At 59.9% G+C, this 15,202-nt stretch overlaps 1 protein-coding gene across 4 annotated transcripts in view; it reads left to right on the top strand.

Annotated features, from left to right (window-relative positions):
* PLXNA1 (plexin A1) overlaps window positions 1–15,202 on the top strand; it is a 110,786-nt gene that overhangs the window by 51,777 nt on the left and 43,807 nt on the right. For all 4 annotated transcript variants that reach the window (XM_067003462.1, XM_067003461.1, XM_048069038.2 and 1 more), the window contains exons 9-10: window positions 5,197–5,311; window positions 11,477–11,677. In XM_067003462.1, the coding sequence (XP_066859563.1) occupies window positions 5,197–5,311; window positions 11,477–11,677 (316 nt within the window). The remainder of the gene's footprint in view (window positions 1–5,196; window positions 5,312–11,476; window positions 11,678–15,202) is intronic.

Below are 15,202 nucleotides of genomic sequence, written 5' to 3'. Positions count from 1 at the left end.
ACCCCTGTCACCAGTTCATGCCCTATGGAGCACGTGGAGCGCTCCTGTGCATGGAAAGACAGCGCATAGTGTCCTTGGGGAAGGCTTTCCTCCTGCTCTGGGTCACCTGGAAAGCTCCTCTGGGGCTCAGGCACATTTTTTCCAGGTTGTGACATTTGGGGTATTTTTCTCCAGGTTTTGGGTCTTTTTCTCCTGAAGGTTTGTGCATCAGGGAGGGGGTTGCTGGTAGAGCCACCATCTGCATTGAACGGAGAAGAGGAAACCTGGAGTTCAGTGCAGAAAACTGGGTCCTTTGCAGAGAGGGATGCGGGAGGGTATCCACAAGCTCGCGGGGCTGCCCCTGTGGGCTTGGGATGGGGAGCACTGGGCTGGAGGCCTGCGTGGTTCCCTCGGGGGCTTCCTATGGGGCATTGATCAGACGCATGCGATTGAAGACCACTCGGCGGCTTTGATAGTCTAATGAATCAGCCTGTGTCCGGAGTGCCTGTGTGCAGATGTGGAGGTTGTCTTTGTAAGCATTAAGCTTCCTCTTTAAAGCATTCTCTGGGAAATGAGTCCCCTTTAAAGATAAAGCCGGGATGCCAGGCTCCCCGCCTGCCTCCAGCGTGAGGTGGGTGAATGGGAAATCCCCCTGCGAAGCCAGAGAACAATTGCAGGGCGAGGGCGGGGAGCACGAGGAGAGGGGAATTCCTCGGATATGAGAGCTGCAGAGCTGGGGGCCCCAGGGGAGCCTGCGTGGGGCTGGCACAGAGCCCCCTCGTCCAGCCCCTGCCTCCGACAGCCACCCTACCCAGCTGTTTCCAAGGACAGCCGAGACGCGGTTCTTCCCACTGCTCCCACGCCTGCTGTCTGGGTTTTGCTTCCTGAAATTCAGGTTCTTAACCGCTGCTGGGGTTCGTCTTTTTGGTCCTGGGGGGCTGGCAAGCGGAGGCGACAGGGAGGACGCGAGCACTGGCGCTTGTGTGATGCTGTGGTGTGCTTGGCCCATCACCAAAATGCCCCTGGCACGTGGGGAGAGGCAAACCCACGGCCACGAGCAGCGTGGAAGCAAAACCCGGGCGGTGGCACAGGCAAAGGAGAAAAATCCCAGGTGGGGGTGACTGATGCTGAGAGAGGGGAGCCAGGCAGACTTGAAATTGGTGCCGACGGATGGCTGTGCCGTGCTTGTGCACATCCACGGGGTAACGGTGGTACTGCCCTCGTGGCTGTGCCAGTTGTGGTGCCAGGGTGCTGAGTGTCTCCAAGGGTGCTGAGCATCTTGAGCAGTGTGCAGACATCTGTCCTGGCTGGAGAGATGCGACTGCTGCGTTCGAGTAGGGCGGCCCCGTCGCACAGGTCGGGCTGGCCCTATAAGTCTCCATTAGGCAAATGGGATTTTAATGCCTTGCTCAGGGGCTGGGAGCAGCGGGGCTGCTCTCCTTGCCCGCCTGCCGTGCCGCAGAGCCCGCCGGCCGGTCGCTTTGTCCCAGCTGCTTGGTGACAGCGTGGGACGGTGCCAGCCTTGTTACCAGGCTCCTGTCCGGCCGGGCTGCCTGCGGCGCGCTCGGTAGCTGCTTGCAAAGCCAGGGCTGCTGATTTCCAGATGCTCGCAGATGCTTTCTCCTCCACGGCAAGGACAGATGGCTGCAGGCAGCTCACTGAGCGTATCCGTGTTTTACCACCTCTGAGCTGCGAGGCGGTAACAGATCTGCGCCTGTTCCTAGGCTAGGGCGGGTGGGAAACCTTGTAGGATCTCACCAGAGACTGCTCGGGATAACCTCTGTTAGGTCACGATCGCTGTGAGCGAGGAGGAGGGCTGGTACAGCCTGGTGGGGTGTTTCAAATGAGTTACTTCGGAAGAGTTTAAAACTCAGGGTCCTATTCTGCAAGCTCTAGGCCGGGAGATGTGCAGACACAGTGGGTTTCCTGTGCCCAAGCCCTGCGCCTGTGAGCAGGACCCTGAGCAAAACCCATCACAGCAGGGATGGAAAAGCCTCCCAGAAAAGGGAGGGCAGCAAGTTGGTGGTTTGAGGTGGGCGGAGAGGACTGGAGGGAGGTGAGAGCGGATCTCCTGCCGTGGGTCTGCCTCGTGCCGGGGGTCTGGGTAGGGGCTGGGGGCACTGGCTGCCTGCTCCTGCTGCCCTTCCAGCTTCCCCCTCTCCCTGGGGCAAAACGATGGATATAGAGCCCCAAGTGCTGCAGCTCGGCCCCGCACCCCGTGCAGCTGCTGCTCCAGATGCAGGCTGTGCTGGAGCTGGGTATTCACTAAGGACGCATCCTCCTTGCCAGGAGAAGGTCTGAGGAGCAGCCCGGGGACTCGTGGGCGGTCTGTGGCGAGTGCACGCAGATGCTGTTTACACCAGCGCCGTGTTCGTCGTTCCCCTCTCGGTGGCCCTCCCTCGTTCTGCACTGGGTGCTGCTGAACTCGGCCCATCTCATCTCCCTGCAGTTTGTGCCGTGTCCTTCCCCCAAAAACACGCTGCTCCATGGCAATAGCCCCATCACGAGTGCACACATCCCAGCCCTCCCCTCCCCTGCTCAGCACAGGATTGTTCCCCTGCCTTGCTGCTTCTCCAAAGGCCACTTGCGAGGTGGATGGAGCTGGTGGGGTTCACCTTTAGCCAACCTCTCCTTCCCCTCTCTCCCTCCCTCCCTTGTTTGCTCGCCCAGCCTTATCTCGCTCCTGCGGATGCCGGTTTTGTTTTCTGCCTCTCCCTCTCCGCTCGGAGCACTGGAGAGCTCTCGGCTCTTTCAGGCCGGAGATAAGGGAAGCGAGCGGCCGTGTTCCCAGGCCGGCTGGATGCCGATGCGGCGGCGAGGCACGCGTGGCACGCCTGGGGCTGGGAGCTGGGAAGGGCGGGGGGCGGTGAGCCTGCTCCCCGCTGGCTTCTCTGACCAGGAGATAGCTGCAGCGACCGAGAGAGAGCTGTGGCATTGCTGGGGCTGCCGGAGCTCGGTTTGGAAAAGCAAGGGGACAGCACCGGGAGACCTCGAGCCAGCCTGGCGGTGAGCTGGGGGCGAGCACCGACGCTGCGGGCAGGCTCCAGTGCTGCCCCCAGCCTGCCCAGAGCTGTGCTGTCCCCTTGCTGCTGGTGGGGAGCCGCCTGCCGGCTCTTTCTGGGGGCGGATTTATGGCAGGCAGCAAGCCCGGGCTTGTTTCAGGATGGGGAATCTGTGCACAGAGCGATCCTGAAATCCTGGAGCGGTTACAGCTCCTCGTGCACAAGGGTGTGAGGAGGGAGGGGAGCACAGCCAAGGTGCCCCCCCCTTTTTCCTGCCCTCCCTGCGGGCTTCGCCTCTGCCTGGTCCCTGTAAGGGCTCGGGGGGAGGCATTGGGGACGAGGGGAGCAAACTGAGGGTCCCCAGGGGTCCGTGTATCGGTGCTGTGCCTGGCCGGGCCGCTCGCCCTGCCTCGCTTCAGGGAGGGGGGGGGGGGGCTTCAGCGCACGCGGGAGAAACTCCCCCTAATTATCAGGAGTGATGAAAGCCTCTTAGGCAAGAAGTGACGAGGGAGAAGTGCCTGACCGTGGGAAGGAGAGAGACAGCACAGATGGCACCGTGCTGCCGAGCAGCCTGCTCCCGCGTGGGGAACAGGCCGCGGGGACAAATGGCTGCCCGGGGACAGCCCCGGCCCCTCCACGGGGCCTGACCTTGGAGCTCGGCCTGTCCTGCAGCAGGGCCGGGCCCGTGGCCCCTGGCTGGGGGGGGGTGAATTCTTTTTTTAAATATTTTTATTTTATTTTTTGGTTTCTTGGCCTCTAGGCTGTGCTCCCTGGGGCGACGGGCCTTAGGTGCTGTGGGGCCAGAGGTGTGTGTGAGCGCACTTATGGTGGCTCTTTGAAAATCGTCTCTGAAAATTATCGCTTTAAAAGCGGCCCGGTCGGTTAGAAGCAGCCAGCAGGGAGTGAGTTAGGAGGTGGAGGTGTCCCGCATGGCACCGGCTGGCATGTATGGGACTCGGGGCCTCTCTTCAGGACCCCAAAGGCCTCGTGGCTGCGAACCCCGCCGGCGTGCAGCAGCTCACCCCTGCTGCTTGTGTGCCTCTGCTGAATGGCCTCGGTGGTGGCTGCGCTTCCCCGAGGATTAACCCTGCTTTCCCTGCCCCGCTGCCCCCACGTCCCGCATTTACCTGCCCCCCCAGGTTGTGCTTGAGCCCTTTAGGGCGAGGACCAGGGGTAGGAGCGGTCCTTTTGTGTCCCCCGCGCCTCCCCCCTGCACCTCCCTCCATCAAAGCAACCGGAGATAGGAGGCTACGGCTGTGCTTTTAAGTCGAATCTCTGCAGCTGAAATAAAATTGCATATATTTGCATAAGGAGCATCTCAATTAGCATATTTGTGGGTAAAGCTAAAAGGGCTGTTCATTTGGAAGTGAAAATGTGAGCGAAACATGGAAATGACTTCCAGCCCCCTTTACAAGCAGCTTAATTAAATATTTCCTTAGCGTGTGCGCATGGATTTAGGAAGCTATCGCTGTGGATGTAGCAGGGTGTGAAGCCCCCCGGGCGGGGAGCTGTGGCCCCACAAAGCCCCACGCGTGCCTGGGCACCCCGAACTGCCCCCACACCTTTGAAGGATGCAGGGACAGGGATTTGGGGTGCCCATCCTGGAGTTTTTATGCAGGAAGAGGGAGACATTTCGGGTGGGAGGCACGTGCACACGCTGCCGCAAAGGGCTGGGGACGAGGGGGCCGGGGAGCGGGTCACACACGGCGCATTGTGCGCAGCTGAAAGGCACCACAGTCCCGAGACGTTAATCTGACCCAACCTTTAGCCACTTCTCATTCTCCTCTCAATGAGCGTGCATTGAGCTGGCTCTTCCGCCCCCTCTCCCCGCAGCGGAGAGCCCTTGTTCTGCCTGCTCGTGCTAGAGTTGCCTTTCATCGCGGCAAAATCCAGCTCCCAAAGCTGCAGCGCGGCCCCTTCCCGGGCTGGTGGGGAGGGATGGGCTCAGCTCCACCAAGCAGGGCGAGCGTGGTGGGTGCTGGGGGAAGGATGAAGCACCCCTGTGGTGTTGCTGAGCCTGGGTAGCAAAGCCCTGGGTGCACAGCTCTCTGCCATCCCTTGGGGTTGGGGGGAGAGAGGCCTTGAACCCCCTCCTTTACACACCGGCCGACCTCGTGGTGCTGCGTAGTCCCCATGCAGGATCGGCCCTGGTGCTGCCACGGGGTTTGGCCCCTGCTGCTGCCACCTAACGCTGCCTGCTTCGCTCTCTCCGCAGCTGCCTGTCCTGCGTGAACGGCTCCTTCCCCTGCCACTGGTGCAAATACCGGCACATCTGCACCCACAACGCCGCCGACTGCTCCTTCCTGGAGGGGCGCGTCAAGCTCTCCGAGGTAAGGCGACCCACCTCTGCTCTCCTCTCCTTGTCCTGTCGTGACCCCTTGCCCCGCAGGGATGGGTTTAGCAGAGAAAAAGCGTTTTCCAAATCTCTCCCACTGCCTCATTTCCCACGCAGGCCGTGCCCGCGGTGCTGGGCTTGCCTGGGAAGCAAGGAGGGAGTTGTGGGAAGAGCTGGGGGGCTGCCTGCTGGCGGGGAGAGGCTGTACGAGCTGGGAAGTGTCATTGCAGAGGCTGTTTGGGAATCTGGGCTAAGTCAGAAAGCACTTTAGGCTGAGTGAAGTGAAAAACAAAGGCAGAGACGCTTAAGCATTTTCCTTTGATGTTTTTGAAGGGAGCAAGCTTGAATTGTCATTGCAGAACAACTTGTTTTCAGAGAGGGGAAGGTTTAAATCCGTAAAACAAAACATTTTGCTGCACCTCACGCCTTCTTCGTCTCTAATACTTTGCTAAGAAACATGTTACTTTGTGGGGGTTTATCCTGCACAGCATCTGTGCTGCCAGCCGGGGAAATCCATCGCTCACGGGGCACCTACAGGAGGTCCCTGCCCCTGCAACCTGCCAGGCCGTCGCTGGCTCTTTGGGATAGATCTGGCGAGGTCTGGCAAGCAACCTGTGTCTCTGTGGGTCCCGAAGGGAGAGTTTTGGGGAGGACAGTCTCTCCTGACCCTGCCAAACCCAGAGGAGGTGTCTCAGGTTGAGCCTACGTGGGTTTCCAGCCCTGCTGCCTGAGGCGTGCTGCTGGGAGCAGCGCGGCAGTGCCCTGCTGAACGGTTCGAATGGATGGTGGCCTGGGGAGAGCATTCGCCGAATTGTCGCAGAGAAACTTCCCCCACCCTGGCTGTTTGGGCTCTGAGCTCCATCAGAGCTTGTGTCGTGGTGGCCGCCAAGCCAGGGCTGGATCCTGGGAACAAAGAACAAAAGAGGCTTGTCTGAGGAGCCTCACAAGACTTCGCCGTCCTGGCTGGCACGAGAGCAAGCCTCCCGCTGTGTCCCTCCGCTTGGGAGCAGCAGCAGCCACATCTCTGAGTGGATCTCGTGTGATTTGTGCCTTATGATGTCTCCCTTCATCCTCGGTGGGAACCTGTGGGCTCCTGGGTCCCCTTCTGGATCGGGGTTGCTGTCCTCCGTGTCCCCGTGCCTCAGTGCTGGCCTTGGAGTTGGATGGAACCGCCTGTCGCTGAGGAGCCCTGTACCGTATTACTCACGTGCTGTGTCGTTTTCCCTCCTGACCCTGCCTCTGGAGCTGCTCTGGGCTCCTCACTGGAACAGGTCAAGCTCCCAGCAGGGAACAATCAATTTTTCCCCTTCATCCTGCCTGCCTCTTCCATTGCTTGAGGAGCTCGAGCCCTCCAGGAGGGGACGGGAGAGCTGGGCCGTTACTCAGCCAGTGCGTGGCCACCAGCAGCACAGTTCCTCTTGTGCTGGGACCCGATGGATGGAGCAGCATCTTCACCTGCTGGGCGAAGCCCTGCGTGTCTTCTTCCCCATTCCCTGTGGAAAACCAGGGTGCCTGGTCTTGCTGCCTCTGCGTGGAGCTGGCGTGTCTACAGGAGAAGATGTGGGCGTTGCAGTCTGCATGCAGAGGTGCTTGGGTCCCTACTTGGGTGCTCCCTGCACCTCTTTGGGCTTCGGGAGCGAAGGATGTGGGTGGCCTTCCAGAAGACGGTGGCATTACCTGCACAGGGCTGCACTGGATCCAGCATCGTTCCTCTGGGCATGGAGCTGAGCAAAGCCTTCTCTCTGCCAAGTACATCTGGAGAGCTGGAAACCACCACTCGTGTGTGTGGGTAGGTGGGCTCGGCACTTGCCATTTCTGCACAGCATCAGGCGGACGTCGGGAAGGAGATGCCGCTCGTGGAGGAGCCCCTTCTGTCCCCGTACCACTCTCCATCGATGCTCTGCTGTGTGCCCAGCCCTGCGCACTCGCTGTGACATGAGAGCAGTGATGGCTTTCCGCTGTCCCTTCCATCCCAGACAACCAAACTCCCAATTTTTGGCACCTTCTCTTGCTTCCCTCGTGGTTTGATCCGAGTGCCAGGGGCTTGCATCGCGCTCATCGGTGCTCGAGCGTGTCCCGCACGGCCTGCGTGATGCACGGGCCAGAAGGAGCCCAGCTCGGCGGCCCCACACAAAGGGGAATTGTGTAACACGAGAAGATTAGAAAAAGCTGTTTTCTCCCAGCTTGTGCCCTGAAGAAATCTGGCGAGGGATCAGCCTGTCCTCGAGGCTGCCTTCCCAGCCAGCTTCTGCAAACAGGGTGCTCAGCGCCAGCGGTTCCCAGCAGCTCTGGTGTGCACGGTGGGCAGTGCTGGCGCTCTTCCCCCGTCCCTTCAAAGCCAACACAGCTGGTAACACCCCCGGTGTGCTGTCTTTGGGACACGGGCACCTTTCCCAGGGGACTCGTGTCACTTCCAGGGCAAGCTGTCCCCCGGCAGACCTCTTGGTCACCCTGGGACCTGGAGCGGCGCCTGCCTTGAGGTCTGGCGAGCCTGGCTCAGCTCGTTTGCACTTTGGTGCGGCCTCAGCAGTTCCTGGCAGGGGTGGTCGGCCACCCTCCGACCGGCCACATCTGCGGGCTGCCCGTCTGTGCTGAGACCCGAAATCCTGCCCCTGTCCCTGGCCGTGCAGCCCCGGCGGTGGGCAGGGGTGACTTGGTGCCAGACCACGGCACCGCTGTACAAACCCACGGTGGACGTTCAGCCCGAGCCTTGCTGGGAGGATGTGTAACTCCCCGAGTTATTTTAAGCAGGATTTGGCCTGCCTGCAGTTCGCTTGGTTTGAGCGTGGTGGGCACGGGTCAGGAAAGGCATGGAAATCTGTTAATAGCGGAGCTTAACCCAGTATCTGCTGGTTCCCACTGGCAGCGTCATTCATTTCTTTCCCGGGTGGGAAGGTGGGTGTTCTGCTGGGAAATGCAAACCCGCAGCACTGTCCTGGGCATGCCTGGGACGTTCCCCTGAAAGTCTGGGGTTACTGGGCTCTTTTGGGGTGTGGGCAGGAGCCACCAGGCGTGTAAATCTGCCTGGGAACGGCAGCAGCAGGAAGGATGTCCCTGCCTGTTGGCTTCTGTGGCTTTGAACCCTCAGCTCTGCAGTCTTTTATTACTTCTCATTCCCAGAGCTCTCGGTCCTCTGTGGCTTCCTCCGGGGGTGAAGGGGTGGGAAGGGATGATGAAGCAGCACGGGCTGCTCTTCGCTTGTCCCTGCTTGCAGCACCCGGTGGTGGCTGTGGGTGTGATCAGGGATTGAAGCCGAATTCTCCTTTCCCCAGCAGTCGCTCTCCTGAGACGTTCCCTGGTGCCTGCCCGATGTGGGGCAACCGCTGAGGGCGAAAGGCTTGTGACCTGCGGGGACCGAGCGCGTTTGCTCAGTCTCGTGGTTGTTCTTCTTCGTTCCCCTGGCTGATGGGAATGGGTGAGCCCGGGAGGACTTGGTGGGGGACCCCAAAAACCTCAGAGAAAGCTGTGCTTTGCTGGGAAGAGGTCCAGCCCTCCGGGTGCTCGGGCAGCTGGAGCAGAAGGGGGTGGTGTGGCGAGTGACTCATTCAGCCCCCGATTTAGCTCCTCGATGCCCTCTGCAGCTCCCAGGGCTACGCACGGAGGTGCCCTGAGCCTGCTCCCTTGGCCCCTGGGGACAAACACCCCCAAGGTGACCGTGCCCAGCTGTCCCCTGCTGTCCCCACGCGTCCCATCCATCCGCACCCCTCCTTAGCTGTCCTGCCTCGCTGCTGCAGCCGCTCCACATGTGCCCAGCTCCTGGGACTATCCCTGCGGTGCCCCTCGTGTGCCCCGGGGCTGCTCCGTGACCAACCCTGGTCACCGGGGACTTGGGCAGGGGGAAGCCAGGGTCAGGGCCAGCCCCAGACTGCCCTCATCCCGCCCCTGCCGATGATACAGCCTTGCAGCTGGAGCCTGGAGCTGCCAGAGAAGCCCAAACCGCAGCTTTGCAGTGTGGCTCAGTCTCTAAGCTCTCCAAGCAAACTTGGGCACCCTTGTAACATTCTCAACCAGCTGGAAAAACATCTTTAATGGGAGAAAATCTGCCTTGTGCAGCGCTTCGGAAGGCGGGGGGAGGGTGCCTTGCTTTCTGCTCATCCCGTTGCTTTGTAGCTCCCTGATCCTGGAAGCAAGGGATGTGCAGAGAGGCCTGGTTTCTGCAGGACAGGGGAGCAGTGAGCATTTCCAAGGGATTTAAGGGACAGGCAGCGAGCGCAGGGGCGAGTTTCATCAGCTGCTTGAAGGGCTCGGAGGGGAAATGAGCTGTCCGAGTGCCCCCACCCCTCCTGCCACCCCGAGGGCTGGGCAGCGCTGCCCCAGCACCCACCAGCACCAGGTGCTTCCTGTTTTGGAGCCGGCTGAAATTTTTGCTGGATGAGACACTTGGCTTCTGCCGGCAGATGCAGAGCGAGTGACGTAGCGGGGGGACTCGGCTCCGGCTCAAAGCGCCGGGCAGCAAATCCGCCCCGCGAGCCTGCGTCGGGGATGGGGTGGGGGGGGGACGGCTGCGCCTGCCTCCTTCCCTGCATCTCCCCGGGGGTCTTGTGAGCAGCCGTGGTGGGCACGAGGGCGGGTGGAGGTACCCACCACCCTGGCTGGACCTGGAGCAGCAGCGATGGAAAAACGAGGAGGTGGCGGTGTCGGAGAGCAAGCCGTCAGCTAATCCTCCCCGCGCGTCTGCGTGCCCTGCGGGGAGGCTCGTGCCACCCCTGGCGTCCCCCTGCAACGTGGAGGGGGATCAGGCAGGGGTGTCTCCATCAGCGCCGCTGAGCCCGTCCTGAGCCGGGAGCCTGCGGACAGGCAGCGGGCATGTGGGGCCTTCCCACTGCGAGCCCCGGGTGTTTCTGGAATCGAGGGCGCCTTCAGCCCTGCTTTGCGGAGGATCGGTCGTGACAGGGAGGTGGCAGGGGCAGTGCTGAGGGTCCCCAGCCTGGCCCTGCTTTTGTTTTGTGTAGCATGTTCCAGGGACAAGCGGTTTTCCCCCTTAAAAATCGTGCTTTTGGGGAATACAGGCTGGAGAGGAACAGGAAACTGGAAAAGTGAAATGAGTTGGGGTTTTCTGACAATCCTTGCCAAGCGAAACGATTGCTTTTTATTTCTCTGCTACGTTTGATAGATTTATCTCAGCCTGGGGCTCTGCGGGGTCCAGCACGGTGCCGGTGGCAGCGGGAGGCACCTGGGCGGCCTCGGTCACACGTGGCTGCTGGTGGCACGGGCTGGAGCTGTCCCGGGCAGCAGCACTTGCTGTTTTGGGACCAGCTCATTTTAACCCGTGTTATTCCCCATTGCCCCCGTTATTTAAAGCTGCCGCTTCCCGGTGCCGCTGCCATAGGTGCGAGACCTCCGCCAAGCTCTGCAAGGCCGGCATGGGATTGCGTCAGGCTGTTGTTGCCGAAGTGGCATCCGTCGGGGATGGGGAGCTGGTTTTTTCTGCCTGAGCTCATTTATTTTTGCTCCCTCCTGCTCCCCTGTGCCTTGCGCACGCAGCTCGCGGCTCCCCCGGAGCAGCTGGGCGCCAGCGACTATTAAAAGCCGAGTGCTTCGCTTTGCCCTCCCGATGGCTCCTTCCCCGGGGAGCTGGGGACCATTCCCTGCCCTCGCCTTCCTCCCTGGGTCGGAGTCATCATCATCCCCGCGCTGGAAGCGCTGGTTTTTGGGCCCCCCCCCGCAGTCAGGCTGGTTGGGGTGAGGCGGATTCGAGCTGGCCACGGTTCGAAACGGCAGCAAAACTCGCTGCAGAGCGATGTGTGGCGTTGCAGAGGGACGGAAGGGGAAAAGCCGTGTCTGTCCATTCACGGAGAAAGGGGAGTGGAGGCTGTGTGACGTCTGAGAGGGAAGCCTGACGGCGTGTAGCCCTGCGGGTGTTTACTCTGAAGCCTACTGACTGCAATGCCAGCGTCAAAGCCCGTCTTGTTACCAGCCATTTTGCCCCAAAACACCCAGTTCCCCGCCGCAAGGCTCCTCTTCAGTCTCCTTTTCTGTGTTGAGGCCGGAGCAGCCTTGAGGAGCCGATTTGGGGTTGGGTGCACACGGGGATTTGCTCGGGGTGCCAGTCGGGGCTTTCTGGCAGCACCTGGCCCTGCCTGGCCAAGGGTGGGGTCCCGCTGCTAGGGGAAGCCGTGCAGCTTTCCCTCTTCATCTCTGCCCCTCGCTCTCCTTGCAGGACTGTCCCCAGATCCTGCCCTCCACCCAGATCTACATCCCCGTGGGCGTGGTGAAGCCCATCACCCTGACGGCCAAGAACCTGCCGCAGCCGCAGTCGGGGCAGCGCAACTACGAGTGCATCTTCCACATCCCCGGCAGCACCACCCGCGTCACCGCCCTGCGCTTCAACAGCACCAGCATCCAGTGCCAGAACACCTCGGTGAGTGATCCGCGGCATTTCCCTGCCCCGCGCATGCTTCGTGGCCCCGTGTGCTCCCTCTGGGGCAGCTAATGGAGATTTTGGGGGCTCCAGGGGGGAGCTCGCAGCCCTTGCTCTCCACTGCTCTGTTCCGAGGTGCGCGGGGAGGATGCTGCCTGCGGTTGCTCCATATGGGGTCGACACCCCTGCCACTGATACCTGGGACCCGCCAGGCTTTAGGGGCACTTCCAGGGAAATTTGCTTTCGAAAGCTGAGGAAAGTTGCTTGGGCCAGGACCAGCTTTGCCTGCCCCCTTCCCTCTGCATCCCGGCTCGCTGGTGCATCGCTCGCTCCCTGCGGCTACAGTTTGCTCCCTGATGCCTGCCCAGCTCGGTTGTTGTGTCCCCTAAGTTAGATAGGGTTTTGCAGCCCCTCAGGGAGCGGTGTGGGCATGCCCTGCTGTGTGGTGGTCCCATGCAGGGAGCACCAAGCCCCTGAGCAAGCAGATCCGGGGTATTAATGGCTCTGCCCATGGGGAGGTGGCATTGCTCAGTGCCCCGCTGGGCTCCGCACCGACCTTTCCTCCTCTGCGTGGAGCCAGCCCCTCCCTTCTCCCCCCGATTTAATCCCTTCAAAATTTGTTTTCCATCACTCACACTGTGAAAGCTCATTTGCAGCTTAACGCCGGCACCAATCCCTGCTCCCCTGGCCTTCGGGGGCATCGGTGACATTTAGGAGCCATCGCAGGAGCCTCCCTAGCGTACAGCATTTGGGCATGAGGAACATCCTGAGCCCGCTGCCTCAGCCCCGTGCCCTGTGCGGTAATGCTGGGGGGTGCTGGGGGCTCTCCTTCTGCCACACGCAGTGTGTTAGGAGCAGAAATGTCCCCATCCTGAGCTGCAGCCGGGGAATTTCGTTGGTGGATCTGTGCTCAGCCAGGAGCTGGATGCACGGAGTGCAGCCGCCTTCTGTTGGGCTAACAGGGCTGGATGTTTGACCTCAAAATTGCCAGTTATGTCCCAAAAGCAGGGCGAAATGGCTGGAAAAAGGGGCCAGCATCGTTGCAGACTGCGTGCGCTCGGGATGGCTGCAGCAGCTCGGCGGGGCTGAGGTCTCGGGCAGCAGGCTTTGTTTTCAGGCCCAGGGCAGCTTCACAGAAGGCAGGGAAAAAAAAGTTCTGGCTTGAAAGAAGCTGTCTTTCTTTCGGGGTCTGCTCGCCTGCTTTAATGTTTGAGGGCATTTAGCCAGGCTGCTTTATGGTGTGGGTGATTCAAATTCACACTTCTGTGAAACTCGTCTCCTCCCTGTCTTTTTTGCAGTCCATCTGGCTTGTCGATAGCGCTTCGTGCGTCGCGCGCAGTCACCCAGCGGTGACCCGCCGGAGCGGGTGGCCCGGGGGGCTCCCTCGCCTCCAGGCTGGGAAGCCCTGCGGGTTTCTGCCCTTCGGGATCCGTTTGTCAGGCCGGGCTTTGGGTCTTGCGTGGCGCGGAGGACACTGGTGAGCGGAGGAGTAGCGGGGCGACGCTGTCCTCCCCGCGTGGAAGTGAGAAATGGATGTCCTCGGTTCGGGGAGGCATTTAGGCGTGCTTTGTTTCCCTGAGTTCAATGGGTCCTAAACAAGAGGTTAATTACGCTGCTGAATTAGGGATGCTTTCCTGAATTGCGGATGAATGGAGGGGATAATAAGTCAAGTCCACTTAAAACTCTTTGTCTTTTGTTTGGTTTTAGTGCTTGTCAAACTCCAATGACTTTTTAGCACTTTGAAGAAAGGACATCTTTGTTAAATATTCAACAGTCCATTCATTAAGGTTTGAGTGTCGACTATAAACATCATTTGAGGCACCCGATAGATCTTCAGCAGTCTCAAGGGAGACGGGGCTTGGTGTTCCCCATACATCCCAGGTCAAAAAGTGAGCAGAAAAACCCCTTTTGTGCCTCCTCACTGCAGTCTTTTTCTCCTCTTCGAAAAGAAAGCAACCCTAAGGGTTTTCTGCCTGCACTGCAAAGAAGCTAAAAAAAAGAAAAAAAAGAAAAACCCAACTAAGAAAATAAATTCTTCAGCAGTAAACTAGTTTTTTTGTTAATTGGCTGCTTTAAATCTTCTGGAGGCAGGCGCTTTCAAGTTTGCTTTCTTGCAGCGGAGGATGGGAAAAGGGCCACCTATCCCTCAGTCTGTACAGATAACGCCGCTGAATTTCACTTTCCAGGCAGCCCTCACCTCTGCCCGTTCTTTGTGCCATCCCTAAGCAGGCCTCATCCTTCCAGATGTTGCATAAAATGAACAGTTTCACTGGTGGAAGAGCGCCTGAGCTGAGAGTCCGTGCTACTGCCTGTAAGAGGCATTCAGTTGACTTCATGAAATTTAGCCCTGGCGCTGGCAAAACGACTACAGGTGTTCTCCCTGGCAGGGATTTACCTTCCTGAGGATGTTCCTCGTAAGGCTGGGGTAGCCCAAGAGCTGCTCTTTCCCTTTAAAAGTAAAAATAGGAAGGAACCCTGCTCTCCTTTTGGAGAGTATCCGAGTTTGCTGTCTGGGCGCTTTCAGTTAAGCCTCACGCCTCAGTTATTTCCCTTCCCCTTCGACAAAAGCCCCACGTGGCGGTGAGCAGCTGGGGCACCTCCGGATCTCCCTTTCGGCTCCTTCCTCGCAATCCCCCCGGCACGTGCCACACGCTCAGCTGCGGCTCCCGCTGTCACCCCCGTGTCACCCCGCTGTCACCCCCTGGCGCAGGCACGGGTCGGGACCTTCGTCCCGGAGCGGCGTGGGGTGCACGGAGCGACCTCGCTGTCCTTGTCCCTGTGACAAAATGGCACGGGCCCTGCAAAGCTTCTGCCACGTGCCTGCAGCGAGTGATGGGAGGACGCGTAAGGGGGCGAGGAGCGAGCTGGTTCCTGCACGCGAGTGGTGCCCAGCTCTGGGCGCGGACGCCGGGAAGGCAGGCAAGACCCGCAGATTCACGCTTTCTGGGTGTTTTTTTACCATGACGGAGCCCAGGCGTTGGCCTGCTTTATTCCCAGGCTCTTGGGTTCTCGCGTACACATTGACGAATTTGGGGCAGGACAAAGCCGGGGGCAGCAACTTGCGTGCGATGGGAGGGGAAGGGAGGAGACGGGTGCAGAAGGAGCAAAAGGAGATCCAGAACCAGAGGGCGAGCGTTCCCGTCAAGTCGTGCTGTTGTGCGGATGACGGTATTTTCCTGGGCCAAGGGTGTATTTATAGAGGCACATAAATCACACGCACGTGCCCCGTTCGAGCACCACGCACCTCCAACGTGTGTATCTCTAATTAACCAGCCGTGGAGAGAGAGGAGCAGGATTGGAGCCCACAACCCCAGAACCGTTCGCCGACAAAGCCGCGCTCTCTGTCCTAGCGGTGCCTACATTTATCTTTCCTGCAGCAGTGTTTAAAGTGAAAAGGGAGTATCAGGAGAGTTTGATAGGATCCAATTAAATTCCAGCAGATAAAATAATGATGAATTGCAGTTGAGCCCTGGCGAGACGCGATGTACATTACTGCCGTCCCCGTAGCGCGGGGAAGGAGTTGAG

This window comes from Anser cygnoides, chromosome 10 (genome assembly GCF_040182565.1).
Source record: "Anser cygnoides isolate HZ-2024a breed goose chromosome 10, Taihu_goose_T2T_genome, whole genome shotgun sequence".
Lineage (NCBI taxonomy): Eukaryota > Metazoa > Chordata > Aves > Anseriformes > Anatidae > Anser > Anser cygnoides.
The sequence above is the reverse complement of the archived record's forward strand: the minus strand, read 5'-3'. Positions and strand labels throughout refer to the sequence as shown.